Source organism: Stegostoma tigrinum, chromosome 6, assembly GCF_030684315.1.
Source record: "Stegostoma tigrinum isolate sSteTig4 chromosome 6, sSteTig4.hap1, whole genome shotgun sequence".
Taxonomy (NCBI): Eukaryota; Metazoa; Chordata; class Chondrichthyes; order Orectolobiformes; family Stegostomatidae; genus Stegostoma; species Stegostoma tigrinum.
The window spans coordinates 47,451,748-47,467,620 of NC_081359.1; the positions used below are offsets into that span (position 1 = coordinate 47,451,748).

At 40.4% G+C, this 15,873-nt stretch overlaps 1 protein-coding gene across 2 annotated transcripts in view; it reads left to right on the top strand.

Moving 5' to 3' along the window:
* mre11a (MRE11 homolog A, double strand break repair nuclease) overlaps nt 1-15,873 on the top strand; it is a 100,382-nt gene that overhangs the window by 22,300 nt on the left and 62,209 nt on the right. For both annotated transcript variants that reach the window (XM_048533545.2, XM_048533547.1), the window contains 5 exons: nt 4,408-4,549; nt 7,919-8,033; nt 8,643-8,828; nt 10,506-10,677; nt 12,263-12,343. In XM_048533545.2, coding sequence (XP_048389502.1) covers nt 4,408-4,549; nt 7,919-8,033; nt 8,643-8,828; nt 10,506-10,677; nt 12,263-12,343 — 696 coding nt within the window. The remainder of the gene's footprint in view (nt 1-4,407; nt 4,550-7,918; nt 8,034-8,642; nt 8,829-10,505; nt 10,678-12,262; nt 12,344-15,873) is intronic.

The window sequence follows — 15,873 nt, forward strand, 5'->3', positions numbered from 1 at the left end:
TAGACATTTCAACTCTGGGGAAAAATATTCTGACTGTCACCTCGATCTATGCATCTCATAATTTTATAGACTTCCACAAATCTCTACTCAGCCTCTACTGCTCCAGGGATAACATTTTTTTTCAGTCTCCTTATAGTCTACAATGAGAGACTTTGTTAAAAGCCTTACTAAAATCCATGTAGACAACATCGACTGCTCTACCCTTGTCCATCACCTTCATCACCTCCTCAAAAAATTCAGTTGAGTTAGTAAGACATGACCTGCCCCACACATGGCCAAGCTGACTGTCCCTAATTAGGCCATGCATTTCCAAATCCATATAAATCCTATCACTAAGAAGTCTCTCCAGTAGCTTCCAAACCACCAATGTGAGATTTATCGGTCTCTATTTTCCCGGGTTATCCCTGTTTCCTTTCTTGAACATACCTACATGCCAGTCCTCCAGGACCTCTCATGTGACTAGCAAGGATACAAAGATCATGGTCAAGGCCCCACCAATCTTCTGTTTTGTCTCCCTCAGTAACCTGGGGTAGATATCATTGGGTCCTGGGGACCTATCTACCTTACATGCTTTTTAAGAAAGCCAACACCACTAATTTCTTGACCCCGCATTCACCACTTCCTCGGAGTGTTCATTCCACACGTGAACCACCCCTTTATTGAGAAAAAGTTTGCCTCTCATGTCTCATGTTTACATTACTCTACTCTCACCTTTAAAATGTGTCCCCTAATCTTGAAACCCCCGTCCTAAGGAAAAGACAACTACAATTAACTCTCTACCTCTCAATATTTTATAAACTTCTATAAGGTTGCCTCTCAACCTCCTGTGCTCCAGTGGAAAAAGTACCAGCCGATGTGGTCTTTCTTTATAACTCAAACTTTCCATACCCAGCAACATCCTGGTAAATCTCTTCTGAACCCTCTCCGGTGTGGTAATATCCTTTCTATACCTGGGCGACCAGAATTGGACACCATATTCCAGAAGTAGCATCACCAAAGTCCTGTATAACCTCAACATGACTTTGCACCTCCTATACTCAAAGGATTGAACAATGAGCACAAGCATGCCAAACACCTTTTTAACCACCCTATCTCTATGTGACACAGACTTCAAAACATTATTTACCTGCACCCATAGGTCCCTTTGTTCTCCAACACTGCCCAAGACCCTGCCATTAATTGCTCTCCTAATTCTGCTTTAGTTCTTTCCTGTTTTCTTAATATTCCACTTAGGCCCAGCTTCAAAAACTTTATGCTTCTTTTTCCCTTTTGAATAAATTCACAACCTCTCTCGTCATCCAGTGTTGCCGGACTCAAAATGTTTACTTTGATTCTCTCCACGTATGCTGCCAGACTTGGTGAGTTTCTCCTAAAATTTTTGCTTTTGTTGCAGATTTGCAACAAATGAAAAAGTGCAGTACAGGAACAAGCCTTTCAGCCCTCCACGCCTGTGCTGACCATCATGCCCTGATTAATCTAAAAACAAACCTGCCTTTTTTTTATCCGTATCCCTCTAATACCTCCCTATTCATGTATCCACCTAGGTGCCTCTTAAATGCCTTCAGTGTGCCCACTTGAACCACCTGTTCTGGTAGTGCATTCCAGGCTGCTGCCACTCTGTGTGGAAAAAACTTGCATCACATATCTCCCTTAAAACTTTCTCCCTTTGACCTTGAACCTGTGCCCCCTGTAATCGAAACTTCAATGCTGGAAATAAGCCTCTGACTATCCACCTTATCTATGCCTCTCATAATTATGTAGACCTCTAACAGGTCTCCTCTCAGCCGCTGTCTCTCCACTGAAAACAATCCTAGTCTTTTTTTATCTTGCCTCATACCAAATAACATCCTGGTGAACCTTCTCTGTACTCTCTCCAAAGCTTCCACATCCTCTGCCACTGTGGCCCAACAAGGGTTTTATAAAGCTGCAACATGTTTTGCCAACTCTTGGACTCCACGCCCTGCTTGATGAAGGCAAGAATGCCAAATGCCTTTTTAGTCACCTTGGCTACTTGAATTGCCACTTTCAGGAAACTGTAGAACTGCACGCCCAGATCCATCTAAATGTTAATGTTCCTAAGGGTTCTGCCATTTACAACATAACTCACACCTAAATTTGATCCTCCAAAATGCATCACCTCATATTTATCTGGATTAAACTCCATCTGCCGTTTGTGTGTCGAAGTCACCAATCTATCTATATCCTGTTATATACTTTTCACCATCCTAGGTACGATCAACAACTTGACCAATCTTTGTGTTATCAGCAGGCTTGCTTATCTGACCACCCACATTTTCCTCCAGTTCATTATACATACACTACAAGCAACAAAGTACCTAAGACTGATCCCTGTGGAACACCACTAGTTACTGGTCTCCATTCTGAAAAACATTCTTCACCACTGTCCTCTGCCTTCTATGACCAAGCCAATCTTCTGTCCATCTGGCCAGGCTACCCTGAATCCCTTCAGATTTTAATTTTTGTACCAATCTGCCATTTGGGACTTTATCAAAAGTCCATAGAAACTACAACAGCCCTTCCTGCATCAATTATCCTGGTTAGCTCTTTAAAAAATTCAATCAGATAGTGAGACATGACCTTCCCTGGAAGAATGCTGCCTGTCACTTACTAGTCCATTTTCCTCCAAATGCGCATATATCTTATCCCTCAGTATCTTCTCCAAGAGCCTCATCACCACAGATGCCAAGCTCACCGGCCTATGGTTTCCTGGATTATCCCTGCATCCTTTCTTCAACAAGGGAACAAAATTTCCTAATCTCCAGTCCTCTGGAACTTCACCTGTGGTCAGTGCAGATGTGACAATATCTGCTAATGCTCCAGCTAATTCCTTCCTTACCTCTCTGAGAAACCTGTGATAGGTTACATCTGGTCCTTGGGACTTGTCTATCTTAATGCAGTTTAGGATTCCCAAAACTTTAGAATGTCAACATTTTGAAAGAATAAGAGTATTCAAACACTCATCCCTGACCTCAACATTAGCCATGTCCTTCTTTTTAGTGAAAACTGATACTAAGTACTCATTCAGGATCTCCCTCACTTCCAGTGGCTCTGCGTATAACTTCCCTCCTTCGTCATTGAGTTGGGGGTACTGTTTCCCTTGTTATCCTCTTTCTCCTAACATATGTAGATAGGTCTTGGGATTCTCCTTGACCCTGTTTGCTGAAGACATGCCGTGGCCCCCTTTTGCCTTCCTAATTGCTCATTTAAGTTCCTTCCTAATTTATTTGCACTTCTTCAGGGCTTTGGCAGTTTGTAGCCGCCTAGACTTGTCGTTTACTTCCCTTTCTGTTTTGACTAACCTTACAATTTCCCTTGTCATCCTACATGTGGCATTCTTTGTTTTCAATGTATCCCTATACTGCAGAAGGAAGCGATTCAGCCAATCATGCACCAACCCTCTAAAGAGCATGCCACCAAGACTTGCCCTCCATCCTATCCCCATAACTGGTACCATGGCTAAGCCACGAGCCTGCACATCCCTGGCAACTATGGGGCAATTAATTTAGCATGGCCGGTCCACTAAACCTGCATATCCTTAGACTGTGGGAGGCATCTGTGGGGGCAGAAACCGAAACAGCCACAGGAGATTGTGCATACTTCACATATGGATGTCATGTTGTGACTGTACAGGACATTGAGGCCAGTTTTGGGATCCTGCGTACAATTCTGGTTGCCCTTCTGTAGAAAGGATGCTATTAAACTAGAGAGGGTGCAGAAAAGTTGTTGCTGGGAATGGAGGGTTTGAGCTATAGGGAGAAGCTGAATAGTCTGGGATGTTTAACCCTGGAGCACTAGAGACTGAGGGGTGATCTTATGGAGGTTTATAAAATCATGAGGAGCATGGATCGGCTTATTAGCCAAGATCTTTTCCTAGGGTGGACGATGCCAAAACTAGTTAAGTTTAAAGTGAGAGGGCTAAGACTTTAAAAAGGATCTGAAGGATAACTTTTTCACACAGAGGGTGGTGTGTGTCAGGAGCGAGCTTCCAGAGGTAGTGGTGGAAGCAAGTACAATTACAGCATTTAAATGGCATCTGGATGGGCATATGCATAGGGAGGGTTTAGAGGAATGTGGCCGAAATGCTGGCAAATGGAACAAGGTCATATTGTGATGTCTGGTCAACGTGGATGATTTGGACCGAAGGGTCTGTTTTTGTGCCATATGACTATGAGCTTGGAATCGAACCTGAGTCCCTGGCACTGTGAAGCAGCAGTGATCACTATTATGCTGTCCATTATTTACCTAACTACATTTACCTGGTATGTAAAAGAAGCGTACAAATAAAAAAAAATGGAGGAAGCCATTAGGCCCTTATATTCTGCCTTTAAGAACTTGATTCCATATCTATCACATTCTAATTCTACTGGACATCTTCATTTCTTTTAGGCAGATGCTCTTTGTGCCTTGGATCTTTTGAGCTGTGCTGGATTAGTAAATCATTTTGGTCGGTCCATGTCTGTGGAGAAGACTGACATTAGCCCTGTTCTGATGCAGAAAGGAAATACTAAGCTGGCGCTCTATGGTTTGGGTGAGATTCTTGAGTTTGGTATAAATACAAGACTTTGTTTGCTCTTGTCTACCTAAACAGCATGCATTTTTATGGCTTCTTTTGTGTTTTCTGCAATACCAAAATTTTGAAGCGTTGTACCTTGCTACATAAATGCAGCAGAGAATTTCTCATAAATAGTAAATTAATGATATATAAATCTTTGTAATTATGTTTATTGAGATGAGCAGTGCCTCACACCAGCAGGTGAACTTTGTCATTGCAAAGAAGACGTTCAGGAGAGATTATAGGAAGAACTTCTACACAGAAAGGGTGGTTAATGTTTTGAATACTCTTCCACACATGGCTGTGGATGCTGAATCAGTTGTTAATTTTAAATCTGAGATACATAAATATTTGTTAAGCAAAGGTATTAAAGGATATGATCCAAAGGCAGGTACATGGACTTAGGCCTCATTGGATCTCAAAAGACTGAATGACCGATTCCTGTTCTTCTGGTGCAAAATGTACCTGGTTGGCCAAGCTTTTGTTCACCTGACCTACAAGCTCATTATGCTTCATTTTAGAGGGATCTGTGTGTCCTCATGCATGAATTGCATTTAGCTAGTATGTAGGTGCAGGAGGTAACAAGGAGGGCAAAGGGAATTTTGACAGGTTTTCTAAAGGAATGTAGCATGAAAGAAGAGTGTTGTGGAAATTATACAAGGTTTTAGTGAGACCACGTCTGGAACATTGTGTACAGTTATGGTCCCTTACTTAAGGAAGGGTGTAATTGCATTGAGGGCAGTTCAGAGAAGCTTCACTGGATTAATTCCCAAGATAAAAGGCTTCTCTTATGAGGAGAGATTGGGCTGTTTAGGTTTGGAGGGATATGGGCCAGGAGCAGGCAGATGGGATGAGATTAGTTCGGGCTTATGTTCAATATGGACTGATTGGACTGAAGGCTCCATTTCCATACTCAATGACTATACTCGTTAGAGTTTAGAAGGATGAGAGGAGATGTAATTGAGGTAAATAAGATGCTAAAGGGGATTGATGAAATAGATGTAGAAAGAATGCTTCCTCTTGTGGGGCAATCTAGAATGAGAGGTCACAGTTTTGGGCTGAGTACATAGAACATAGAACATAGAACAGTACAGCACAGAACAGGCCCTTCAGCCCACAATGTTGTGCCGACCATTGATCCTCATGTATGCACCCTCAAATTTCTGTGACCATATACATGTCCAGCAGTCTCTTAAATGACCCCAATGACCTTGCTTCCACAACTGCTGCTGGCAACGCATTCCATGCTCTCTCAACTCTCTGCGTAAAGAACCTGCCTCTGACATTCCCTCTATACTTTCCACCAACCAGCTTAAAACTATGACCTCTCGTGCTAGCCATTTCTGCCCTGGGAAATAATCTCTGGCTATCAACTCTATCTATGCCTCTCATTATCTTGTATACCTCAATTAGGTCCCCTCTCCTCCTCCTTTTCTCCAATGAAAAGAGACCGAGCTCAGTCAACCTCTCTTCATAAGATAAGCCCTCCAGTCCAGGCAGCATCCTGGTAAACCTCCTCTGAACCCTCTCCAAAGCATCCACATCTTTCCTATAATAGGGCGCCCAGAGCTGGACGCAGTATTCCAAGTGCGGTCTAACCAAAGTTTTATAGAGCTGCAACAAGATCTCACGACTCTTAAACTCAATCCCCCTGTTAATGAAAGCCAAAACACCATATGCTTTCTTAACAACCCTGTCCACTTGGGTGGCCATTTTAAGGGATCTATGTATCTGCACACCAAGATCCCTCTGTTCCTCCACGCTGCCAAGAATCCTATCCTTAATCCTGTACTCAGCTTTCAAATTCGACCTTCCAAAATGCATCACCAAATGCATTCCAAAATGCATCAGTGATGACAGATTTATAAGAGAGGGTGAACAATTGCTTCTCTCTCTCAAACGATTGTGAATCTGGAATTCACTACACTGTCTAGTGCAGTGGATGTCAGGACATCAGATGTTTAAGGAGGGGATCGACAGACAGGTTTTCAGTTAGTAATGGGTTGAAGGGTTATGGAGAATGGGCAAGAAAGTGGAGTTGAGACTGAGATGAGATCAGCTATGATCGTACTGAATGACAGAGCAGGCTCCAGGGGCTGAATTGACGACTGCTGCTCCAGGTTTTAATTTTCTTATGGTATGTCTTTTAACGTCATATTTTGTTCTATAATGTTCCTATGAAGCATTATGAGATGGTTCTTTTCATTTAAAGTGCTATATGAAGAGAAGTTGTTGTTGCTATCCATACAACAAAACAAAGGAGCTGTTTAGTTGACACCACACAATGTAAAAGCAACCAGGTGTTTGTCATAAAGACAGAACTCTGCCCCGTGTCCAATACCCAGTCCTGCGGCTCAAACTAACCCAAGGAACAGGGAGGTAAAATATGGGTCATCTTGTGAACTTTAAAACACTTTTTCTTGTGCATCACAAGATTCGTTAACAGGTAGAGCCAGCAGGGAACCAACTGCATTCATTTTCAAGTGTAAATGTGTGAGCAGGAGAGATTGTGATTACACTGCAGTGAATGTGGATCGGGAATGATTACAGGGAAATTGCAAGAACTGTGTAAGTAAACTACAGATCCCCACTTCCCACGACCTCACCCAGCCCAGCTGCATACAGTTCAAAAACAGGGTCCAAAAAAACACAGACAGAAAGTCTTGCATTCATCTGGCATGCTTCCAATCTCAGTCAATAAAGTACCTTTTTTGTTTGAAGTGTAGCCTCCTTGGTGCTGCAGGATAACCATTTTTGCTGCTTGCAGGAGGTGACCAGTTTCCTGAGCAGCCGTGTTGTACGGCATTAACTGAGGTACTGCAACAGGATGGAGGTAGGTCCCCTCCCCAGTTTCTCAGTCCCACTTAGTCCTCCCAACAGGAGATTGCACCTCTGGTCAAGTGGCTCTGCAGCATGTTCCTGCTTCTGAGCAACCTTGCCAGATGTGTGGACAGACCAGCATAGACTATCCATCTGACGAGCATGTGGCTAATTGGATTTTGTTGTGTCCTCACTTAGGTTCCGGTTAGTGACATTGCTGGGATGTTCTGAACAGTGAATAGGATCCCCATTAAGGCAACATCTCCTCTGAACCTTAGTCTGAAATCTTAAAATTTAGCAGATGCTGACGTTTAGTCAAATTATGATTGTGGAGGGGGAAAATTAGCAAAATACTTCTAACGAACATGTTTAGTACAGTTGTTTGAATTCAGTACAAGTAATGCTAATCATGCAATATAGTTGCAGGATTTTAAGAATCGTGATTTAGAAAGGGATGTGTCTTATTTAACTTGATGTCCATTTGGAATTTTGGTAAAATGCTGTGTGTGCTCTATGAATTCACAGGAGCCATCCCCGATGAACGACTCTACCGAATGTTTGTAAATAAGCAAGTTACTATGCTTAGGCCAAAGGAAGATGAAGATAGCTGGTTTAATATATTTGTTATTCATCAAAACAGGTAAAAAAAATACAAATTAGTGATTTGGTGGAAAATAACATTACCAAGCAATTTTAATTGGAAGGCTGGATGAGGGGAAAAAAGGAATTACATTGCTGCATCTGCAGAAATTTACAAATTCTGGTGCGATATTTGAGTTTTTTTAATGCACTTTATTTATAATTGTATACTCCGAGAAGTTGTCAGGTGTTTTTAAAAAAATGTAATGCCAAATCTTTTGTAAAGAGAGCAGGAAAAACTTTCTCTCGGTGCTGCTTTTATTATTGCCCTGTTGTGATGATATTTGGAATGTAAGTCACTGAACCATTAGAAATTCTGCAATAAAACTCTCTGCAAGATCACATTTTTAAAGAAACTTGCTATTAGTAAATTCTGCCATGATCTGTTTAAGAAAATTAGCTGTTGAGGAGCTAATGAGACAGTCATTTCTCATTCAATCAGAGGAAAATTTAAAAATGCAAAAATGTTTACTTTTGTGTCAATAGTGCTTCTGAAGAAGTGAATCAGAAGTTTTAGACTTGGTGTTGAAAATGTTTGCATTCAGAAATATCTTTTATAATTGAATATGACATATTTGAATGTTTATACAATTTGTTATTTCTTAAACAGGTACAAACATGGAGCTACCAATTACATTCCTGAGCAATTTTTGGATGATTTTTTGGACCTTGTCATTTGGGGACATGAACACGAATGTAAGATAGCTCCGACAAGAAATGAACAGCAGCTCTTCTATGTCTCACAGCCTGGAAGCACAGTTGTTACTTCTCTTTCTCCAGGAGAAGCTGTGAAGAAGTATATGCCTTTTTAAAGTCTATCTTGCTAATTTTGTTCTAACACAATTGTAGAGTTAGTTGAGAGGCATTTCTTACTCTTAGCAATATATTTTTAAAAGTTTGATTTTGATGAACCATCCTTGTACTCTTTGTCAAAGGTGGAGTTGTTGGCATCTAATATGTGTTCTCATTGTAGTTTAAAGTAAGAAATTTCAAGATAGACTCTCAGTTATGATGGAAGAATCATGATATATGTCCAAATGAAACTGGTATGATATGGCTTGGGATTTTGGAGGTGATAATGCTCCTAACACTTGACTTTACCCTTGTCCTACTAAATTAGTACTTTGACATGAGATTCATCTATGCTAAGTTAGAAGTTTCTTCACACTGCAAAGCAGACAATATATTAAAATATACTGGATCACTTGCTATGCAGAGTGAATTTTTCAATTTCCTTTTAAGAAATTGTGAGAGCTATGATGTAGACAAGCTGCTATTTATTTAGTGGCTAGATAAAACAAAATTCCTCAGCAATAAAATCACTGTCTAGTAAACTGCTTGTGTGATACATGGACTAGAGGGTGGTACGGTGGCTCAATGGTTAGCATTGCTGCCTCACACAGCGCCAGGGACTGGGGTTCGATTCCACCTCAGGTGACTGTGTGGAGTTTGCACATTCTCCCCGTGTTTGCGTGTGTTTCCTCTGGATGCTTCGGTTTCCTCCAACAGTCCAAAGATGTGCAGGCTAGGTGGATTGGCCATGCTAAATTGCCTAGCATTTTCAGGGATGTGTAGATTAGGTGGGTTGTAGGGGGATGGTTCTGGGTGGGATGCTCTGAGGGTCGGTGTGGACTTGTTGGGCCGAAGGGTCTGTGTCCACACTGTAGGGATCCTGTGATCTAAGTATCATTGAAAAAGATAAAAATTATCCATAGTTTTGATGACTTGATCAGAGGTATAGATAGAGTAGACAGCCAGAGACTTTTTCCTAGGGTGGAGGTAGCTGTTACGAGGGGACATAGTTTTAAAGTGAGTGGTGGTAGATATAGGGGAGTCGTCAGAGGTAGGTTCATTACTCAGAGTGATAGGGGCATGAAATGCTGGAGAGAGTAGCGGAGACGGCCTCATTCGGGACATTTAAGCAGCTATGAGATAGGCGTATGGATGATAGTATAAAGTAGGGGTAGTGGTTAGATAGACCTTGGGATTAGGGTAGAAGTTTGGCACAACATTGTGGGCTGAAGAGCCTGTATTGTGCTATACTGTTCTATGTTCTATGTTTCCTTCCTTGTCAATTTTTCATTCATCCCATTGATATTTCTGGGTTTGCTGTTTGCTTGCAGTAACTAAATTGCACTCTGAAACATATTGAGTTTTAAACATGTTGAGTTTTAAGCATATTCCACTTTTTAAACATCTGATTGTCATCCAGAACTTCTTTAAAAAGTGCTGATGTGGTACTACTAGTACAGAGATTTGTGCACTGGGTATACAAGTAATTTGGACATCGAGGTCATCTTACCAATCCTGTCAGATTTATGTGCTGAGTTGCTCGGCATGGATTTTAAACATTCACTTCAATATCTCTGATGAACTCCTTTAGAACTTGCACAATTGAGTTACAATCAAGTGAGATCAATATGGATGACATTATTGCTGATATTTAAAATGTTTTATTCTTCCTCATCTGTAGACATGTTGGGCTGTTACGAATTAAAGGAAAAAAAATGAACATGCGGAAGATTCCTTTGAAAACAATTCGCCAGTTCTTTATTGAGGATGTTATCCTTGCAGATTGTCCTGATATATTTAACCCAGATCACCCCAGAGTCACACAGAAAATAGAGGCTTTCTGTGAAGAGAAGGTAAGTCAATAGAATACAATAAGTCATTTCTCGACCTAAATCAGAAGATGGTGCTGAGCTTAGTCTAAGCACATTTCTCCCAAGATTGCATATTGGTGAGGGTGCCGTTTGCAATGCTTGCATCGTTCCTAATTTCCTAATGGTTTTAGCAGAAACCTTTGGCTCGCTTACTACCTACTTAGCAATGTATGATGCCTGCCATTGGACATCTGGAACTAGAACAAAACATGATTAAAATATTTCAATGAGCTTGTACTCTTATTTCCTTCTTTTTATGATCAATGTGAATAGTTGGATGACTGTCATTTCACTCACAAAATCAGTTTACAGGGAAGTTGATCAACCAACTTAACACATTATTACAAGTGTAATATTCTAATTTAGAAAATAGGAGCTGAAGGGTTTGGAATTGATCTTTGATGTATTCTTACTTATCATACTTCTTTAGAGTGATTCCGTTCTCAATGTTTTTGAGTTGGTTCTGTCAAAAATCATTCATGTTTAGTTAAGGATACTTTGTTTTTCTCTAAATTCCACATTCATTTGCAATAATAACATAATGTAATCATATGGAGCCTTAAGTATTTAAGCATAATTAAGCTGAATTCTTTCATCGATTAAATTACTCACTTTAATTTGTTTGTAGCTATTGCACTTGTAATGATTTGTTAAGCTGGTTGATCAACTTCCCTGTAAACTGATTTTGTGAGTGAAATGACAGTCATCCAACTATTCACATTGATCATAAAAAAAGGAAATAAGAGTACGAGCAAAGAATCTTTTTAGGGATATAGCAAACTGCAGGGCAGTGTCGATTCAGCAATGTTAATTCACCTGGAAGCAGCAGTTTTCTCTATAAAGGAGCCCTGGCAGTGATGCGCAAAATTTTCACATATTCTTATGTTCTAAGTATAAATAGGTGGACTTGATACTTGAATTGCCCGTTCAGTAATCTCTGTTGTAATCTTGTTCAATCAAAGTAGCAAGAAGTTGTAAATATTTTAATAAATTACAACAAACATACCATGGTAACAGTAATGCATGAAAATAGATTTTGGAACCATCTAATGAACTGTAGGGCAGGGGTGAGTGCTAACACAGCACATTAAGCAGTTTGCAATCATAAATTGACCTGTATCAACACTTAAGAAAGACAACAGATTCACCTACAAAATGAACTTATTCATGTTGGACACCGTAAGCATGCAGCTGTCTCCACTCTTCCAGAGAATGAATTTTTTCACAATTGACAACACAGTTCTAAATCTATCCCTGCACTTCTAGAAATGCTGTGCTGCTGTAGCTTGACAGCATTGAATTCTGTATAACTTATTTACACTTATGTCATCATGTTTGCGCTATGGGTCATACAGGTATGCTCAATAATTGTGTACTTCTTTTATGGTTTGTTTGAGAATGTTATAACTTACTTAAGTAGAATACGTGGTAAATATCTACAGAATGGAGTGACTATTGAGATTGTTGCAATGAATAGAGACTCTGAACTAGTTTGTATTGAACAATAGTTCTTTCCAACTAATTAAATAATAACACATTTTGTTTGTTATCTCTAATTATTTTGTAGGTGGAAGGAATGTTGGATGTTGCTGAAAGAGAACGTATTGGAAATTCTCGTCAACCAGAAAAGCCTCTAATAAGATTGAGAGTCAGTGTTGTTTTTTTATTGGCTTAGCCTTTTTTTAAAAGTTGCAGGTAAAGTGCGTAAGCCGGAAAATGAAACTAAAGTTAATTTTGAAGAACTGAGATGATAAAAGTTATTTCTATCATGGTAGAATATCAGGAATAGATATTATTTTGAGTCGTGTCACAAGTATATTCACAATTCTGTCTGAAGTACATTCAAATCCTCAAGGCTCCAACACAGGATAAGGTTTTGGGAGTGGTAGTGAATGAATCAGTTGAAGGTGTATAATCAATGCCATAAAGATTATCATTAAAGGGAACGGTAAAGCAAATCCATTATAGTATAAAATCGACTGCCAATTTAATATTGCCATTGTTCTATCATGGCTCAAGCCAACCTTAGCCTTTTTTTTAATGTGCGGCAACTTGGTCAAACCACATTTTGAGTTCTGTTTTGACCTTCTTAAAGTTGGGAATATAGATGCCTTGGTAAAGGCTCAGTTGTGGGTTCACTAATTTTAGGCACTTTGACACTCGGACAAGAAATCTGCGCCTTTTAACGTGGGGATGCGGTATAGTGGTAAAGAAGTAATTATGGCACAGACGAGATCATTTAGCCTGTTGAAAATGTACTGGACTTCTTCCCTGAAAGAGAAATTTAGTTTCCCCTATTCACAGCCCTTTCTACAGAGCCCTTTGGATTTGTTTTCAGTCACTTAATGAGTTCCCTTTTGTGAAAGCTACAACTGAATCTGCCTCCAGCATCCTCAAGCAGTATATTCTAGATATTAACCACATGCTATATAAAAATGACTTTTGTCATCTAGCCACTGTTGCTCTTGCTAACGGCTTTAAATGTGTGTCCTCTTGTTTTTGAATCTGCTGCCAACAGAAACGTTTTTGCACTATCTACTTTGTTTAGACTCCTTGTGATTTTGAACACCTTATCAAATCATCCTTTAAATTTGTTAATTATAGCAACTCCTGCTTCCTCAGTCTATTGATGTAACTGAAGTCTTTGAATTCACTTGAAATTCACGTTTTGCATGCTTTCTAACGCTCTTTTATTCTCTATAAATCGCCGTACCCATTAGTCCAGTTGAGGCCAAAGCACTTTGTTGCTTTTGTATGCTGTTCCTATACTTATAAAACCCAAGATCCTATATGCCTTTCTCGCAACTTTCTTCACTCGCACTGTCACCTTAAGACTCGTACATGTGCATTCTGCACTCTCAGAAGAATTTTACCTTTTATTTTCCATTACCTTTCCTTATTACTGCAATAAACATCTCTGCACCTCTCGTTACTCTACATAAAATTTCATGCATCATGTGTCTGCCTATTCCGCAGTGTACTTACTTGTTTGTGCTGAAGTCTATCCTCTGCCACAGTTTGCAATACATCCAGAATTTTTGTCATATTTCAACTTTGGAATTATGCCCTATATCTCCATGCCTAAGCCATTGAGACATACATAAAGCAAAATATTGTTCCTTGGAGCAGTTCTTCGAGAACACCACCTTATCTCCAATCAAAAACAGCCATTCACCCTGCTTCCAGTCTTTTCTTCCAGTATAGCAACAATATTGGTTTTGGTTGTTGGAGGACAGACATCTTGGCTTCAGGACATCTCTGCAGGAGCTCCTCAGGGTAGTGTCCTAGGCCCAACCATCTTCAGCTGTTTCATCAATGACTTTTCCCTCCATCAAAAGGATTGTGAATGTATACAACAGGATACACATAAATAGGTGATTTGGGCACAGAAATGGCAGTTGGAGTTTAATCCAGACAAATGCAAGCTTGGAGGATCAAACTTAGGTGTGAATAATGTTGTAAATGGCAGAACCCTTAGGAACAGTAACATTCAGATGGACCTGGGCATGCAGGTCCACAGTTCCCTGAGAGTGGCAATACAGATAGCCAAGGTGATTAAGAAGTCATTTGGCATTCTTGCCTTCATCACCCGGGGCGTGGAGCCCAAGAGTTGGCAAAACATATTGCAGCTTTATAAAACCCTTGTTAGGGCACAGTGGCAGAGGATGTGGAAGCTTTGGAGAGAGTACAGAGAAGGTTCACCAGGATGTTGCCTGGTCTCCAGGGCATTGACTATGAGGAAAGATTAAAAAGACTAGGATTGTTTTCAGTGGAAAAATGGTGGCTGAGAGGAGACCTGTTAAAGATCTACAAAATTATGAGAAGTGTAGATAAGGTGGGTAGTCAGGCCTTTTCCCAGTGTTGTAATTTCAATTACAAGGGGCACAGGTTCAAGGTCAGAGGGAGACAGTTTAAGGGAAATGTGTGAGGCAAGTTTTTCACAGAGTGGTAGCAGCCTGGATTGCACTCCCAGAAGAGGTGGTGGAAGTGGGCACACCAAACCCATTTAAGAGGCACATAGATGGGTACATGAATAGGGAGGTTTTAGAGGGACACGGATCAAAAAAAGGCAGCTTTGTTTTTAGATTAATTAGGGCATGATGGTCAGCACAGGCATGGAGGGCTGAAAGGCTTGTTCCTGTGCTGCACTTTTTCATTTGTTCATTTTGTTCAAAACGTCAGAAGTGGGGATGTTTGCTGATGACTGTGTAACATTCAGCACCATTCATGACTCTTCAGATACTGAGGCTGTCTGTGTTTAAATGCAACAAGACCTAGACAATACCAAGGCTTAGGCTGACAAGTGCCATACAAATGACAGACAATTACCATCTCCAATAAGAGACATTCTAACCACTGCCTCTTGAATTCAGTAATGTTACCATCACTGAATGCCCCACAATCAATACCCTTTAGGTTGCCATTGACCAGAAACTCAGCTGGACTCACTATGTAAACACAGTGGCTATAAGAACAGGTCAGATGCTAGGAATACAGTGGCAAGTAACTCACCTCCTGACTCACCAAAGCCTGTCCATTATCTACAAGACTCCACACTTGCCTGGTTGGATGCAGGTCCAACAACATTCAAGAAGCTTGACACCTTTCAGAGCAAAGTAACCTGCTTGAGTGGCATCACATTCACAAGTATCCAGTCCCTCCACCACTGACATTCAGCAGCAGCAGTGTGTGCTATCTACAAGGTGCACTGCAGAAGCTCACCAAAGACCTTTATACTGTACCTTTGAAACCCATGACCATTCCCATTCAGCAGGACAAGGACAGCAGATAAATGGGCCAGCCTACAGTGCAGCAGTTCAAGAAAGCAGCTCATGACCACATTCTCAGTGGTAACTAGGTACAGGAGATAAAGGCTGGCCAACTAGCAATGCCCATGTCCTACAAATGAGTGAAAGAAAAGCTAAGTTTGTATATACAGACACTGTCCCTTTTATTTGTGGGCTTTAATATTTCTGGCAAGCCTGCTATATGACATTTTATCAAATTCCTTTTGAAAATCCAACACGTACCACAGCAACCATATTTTCCTTATGTTACTGCTCCAATTATCTCAGTTTAATAAAAAGCTTACTCAATTTTGTTAATGAAGTTTTACTTCTAACAAAAACATACTTGTCCAAGTACAGTAAATCCTCTCGCAAAATCAAAATTCACGAA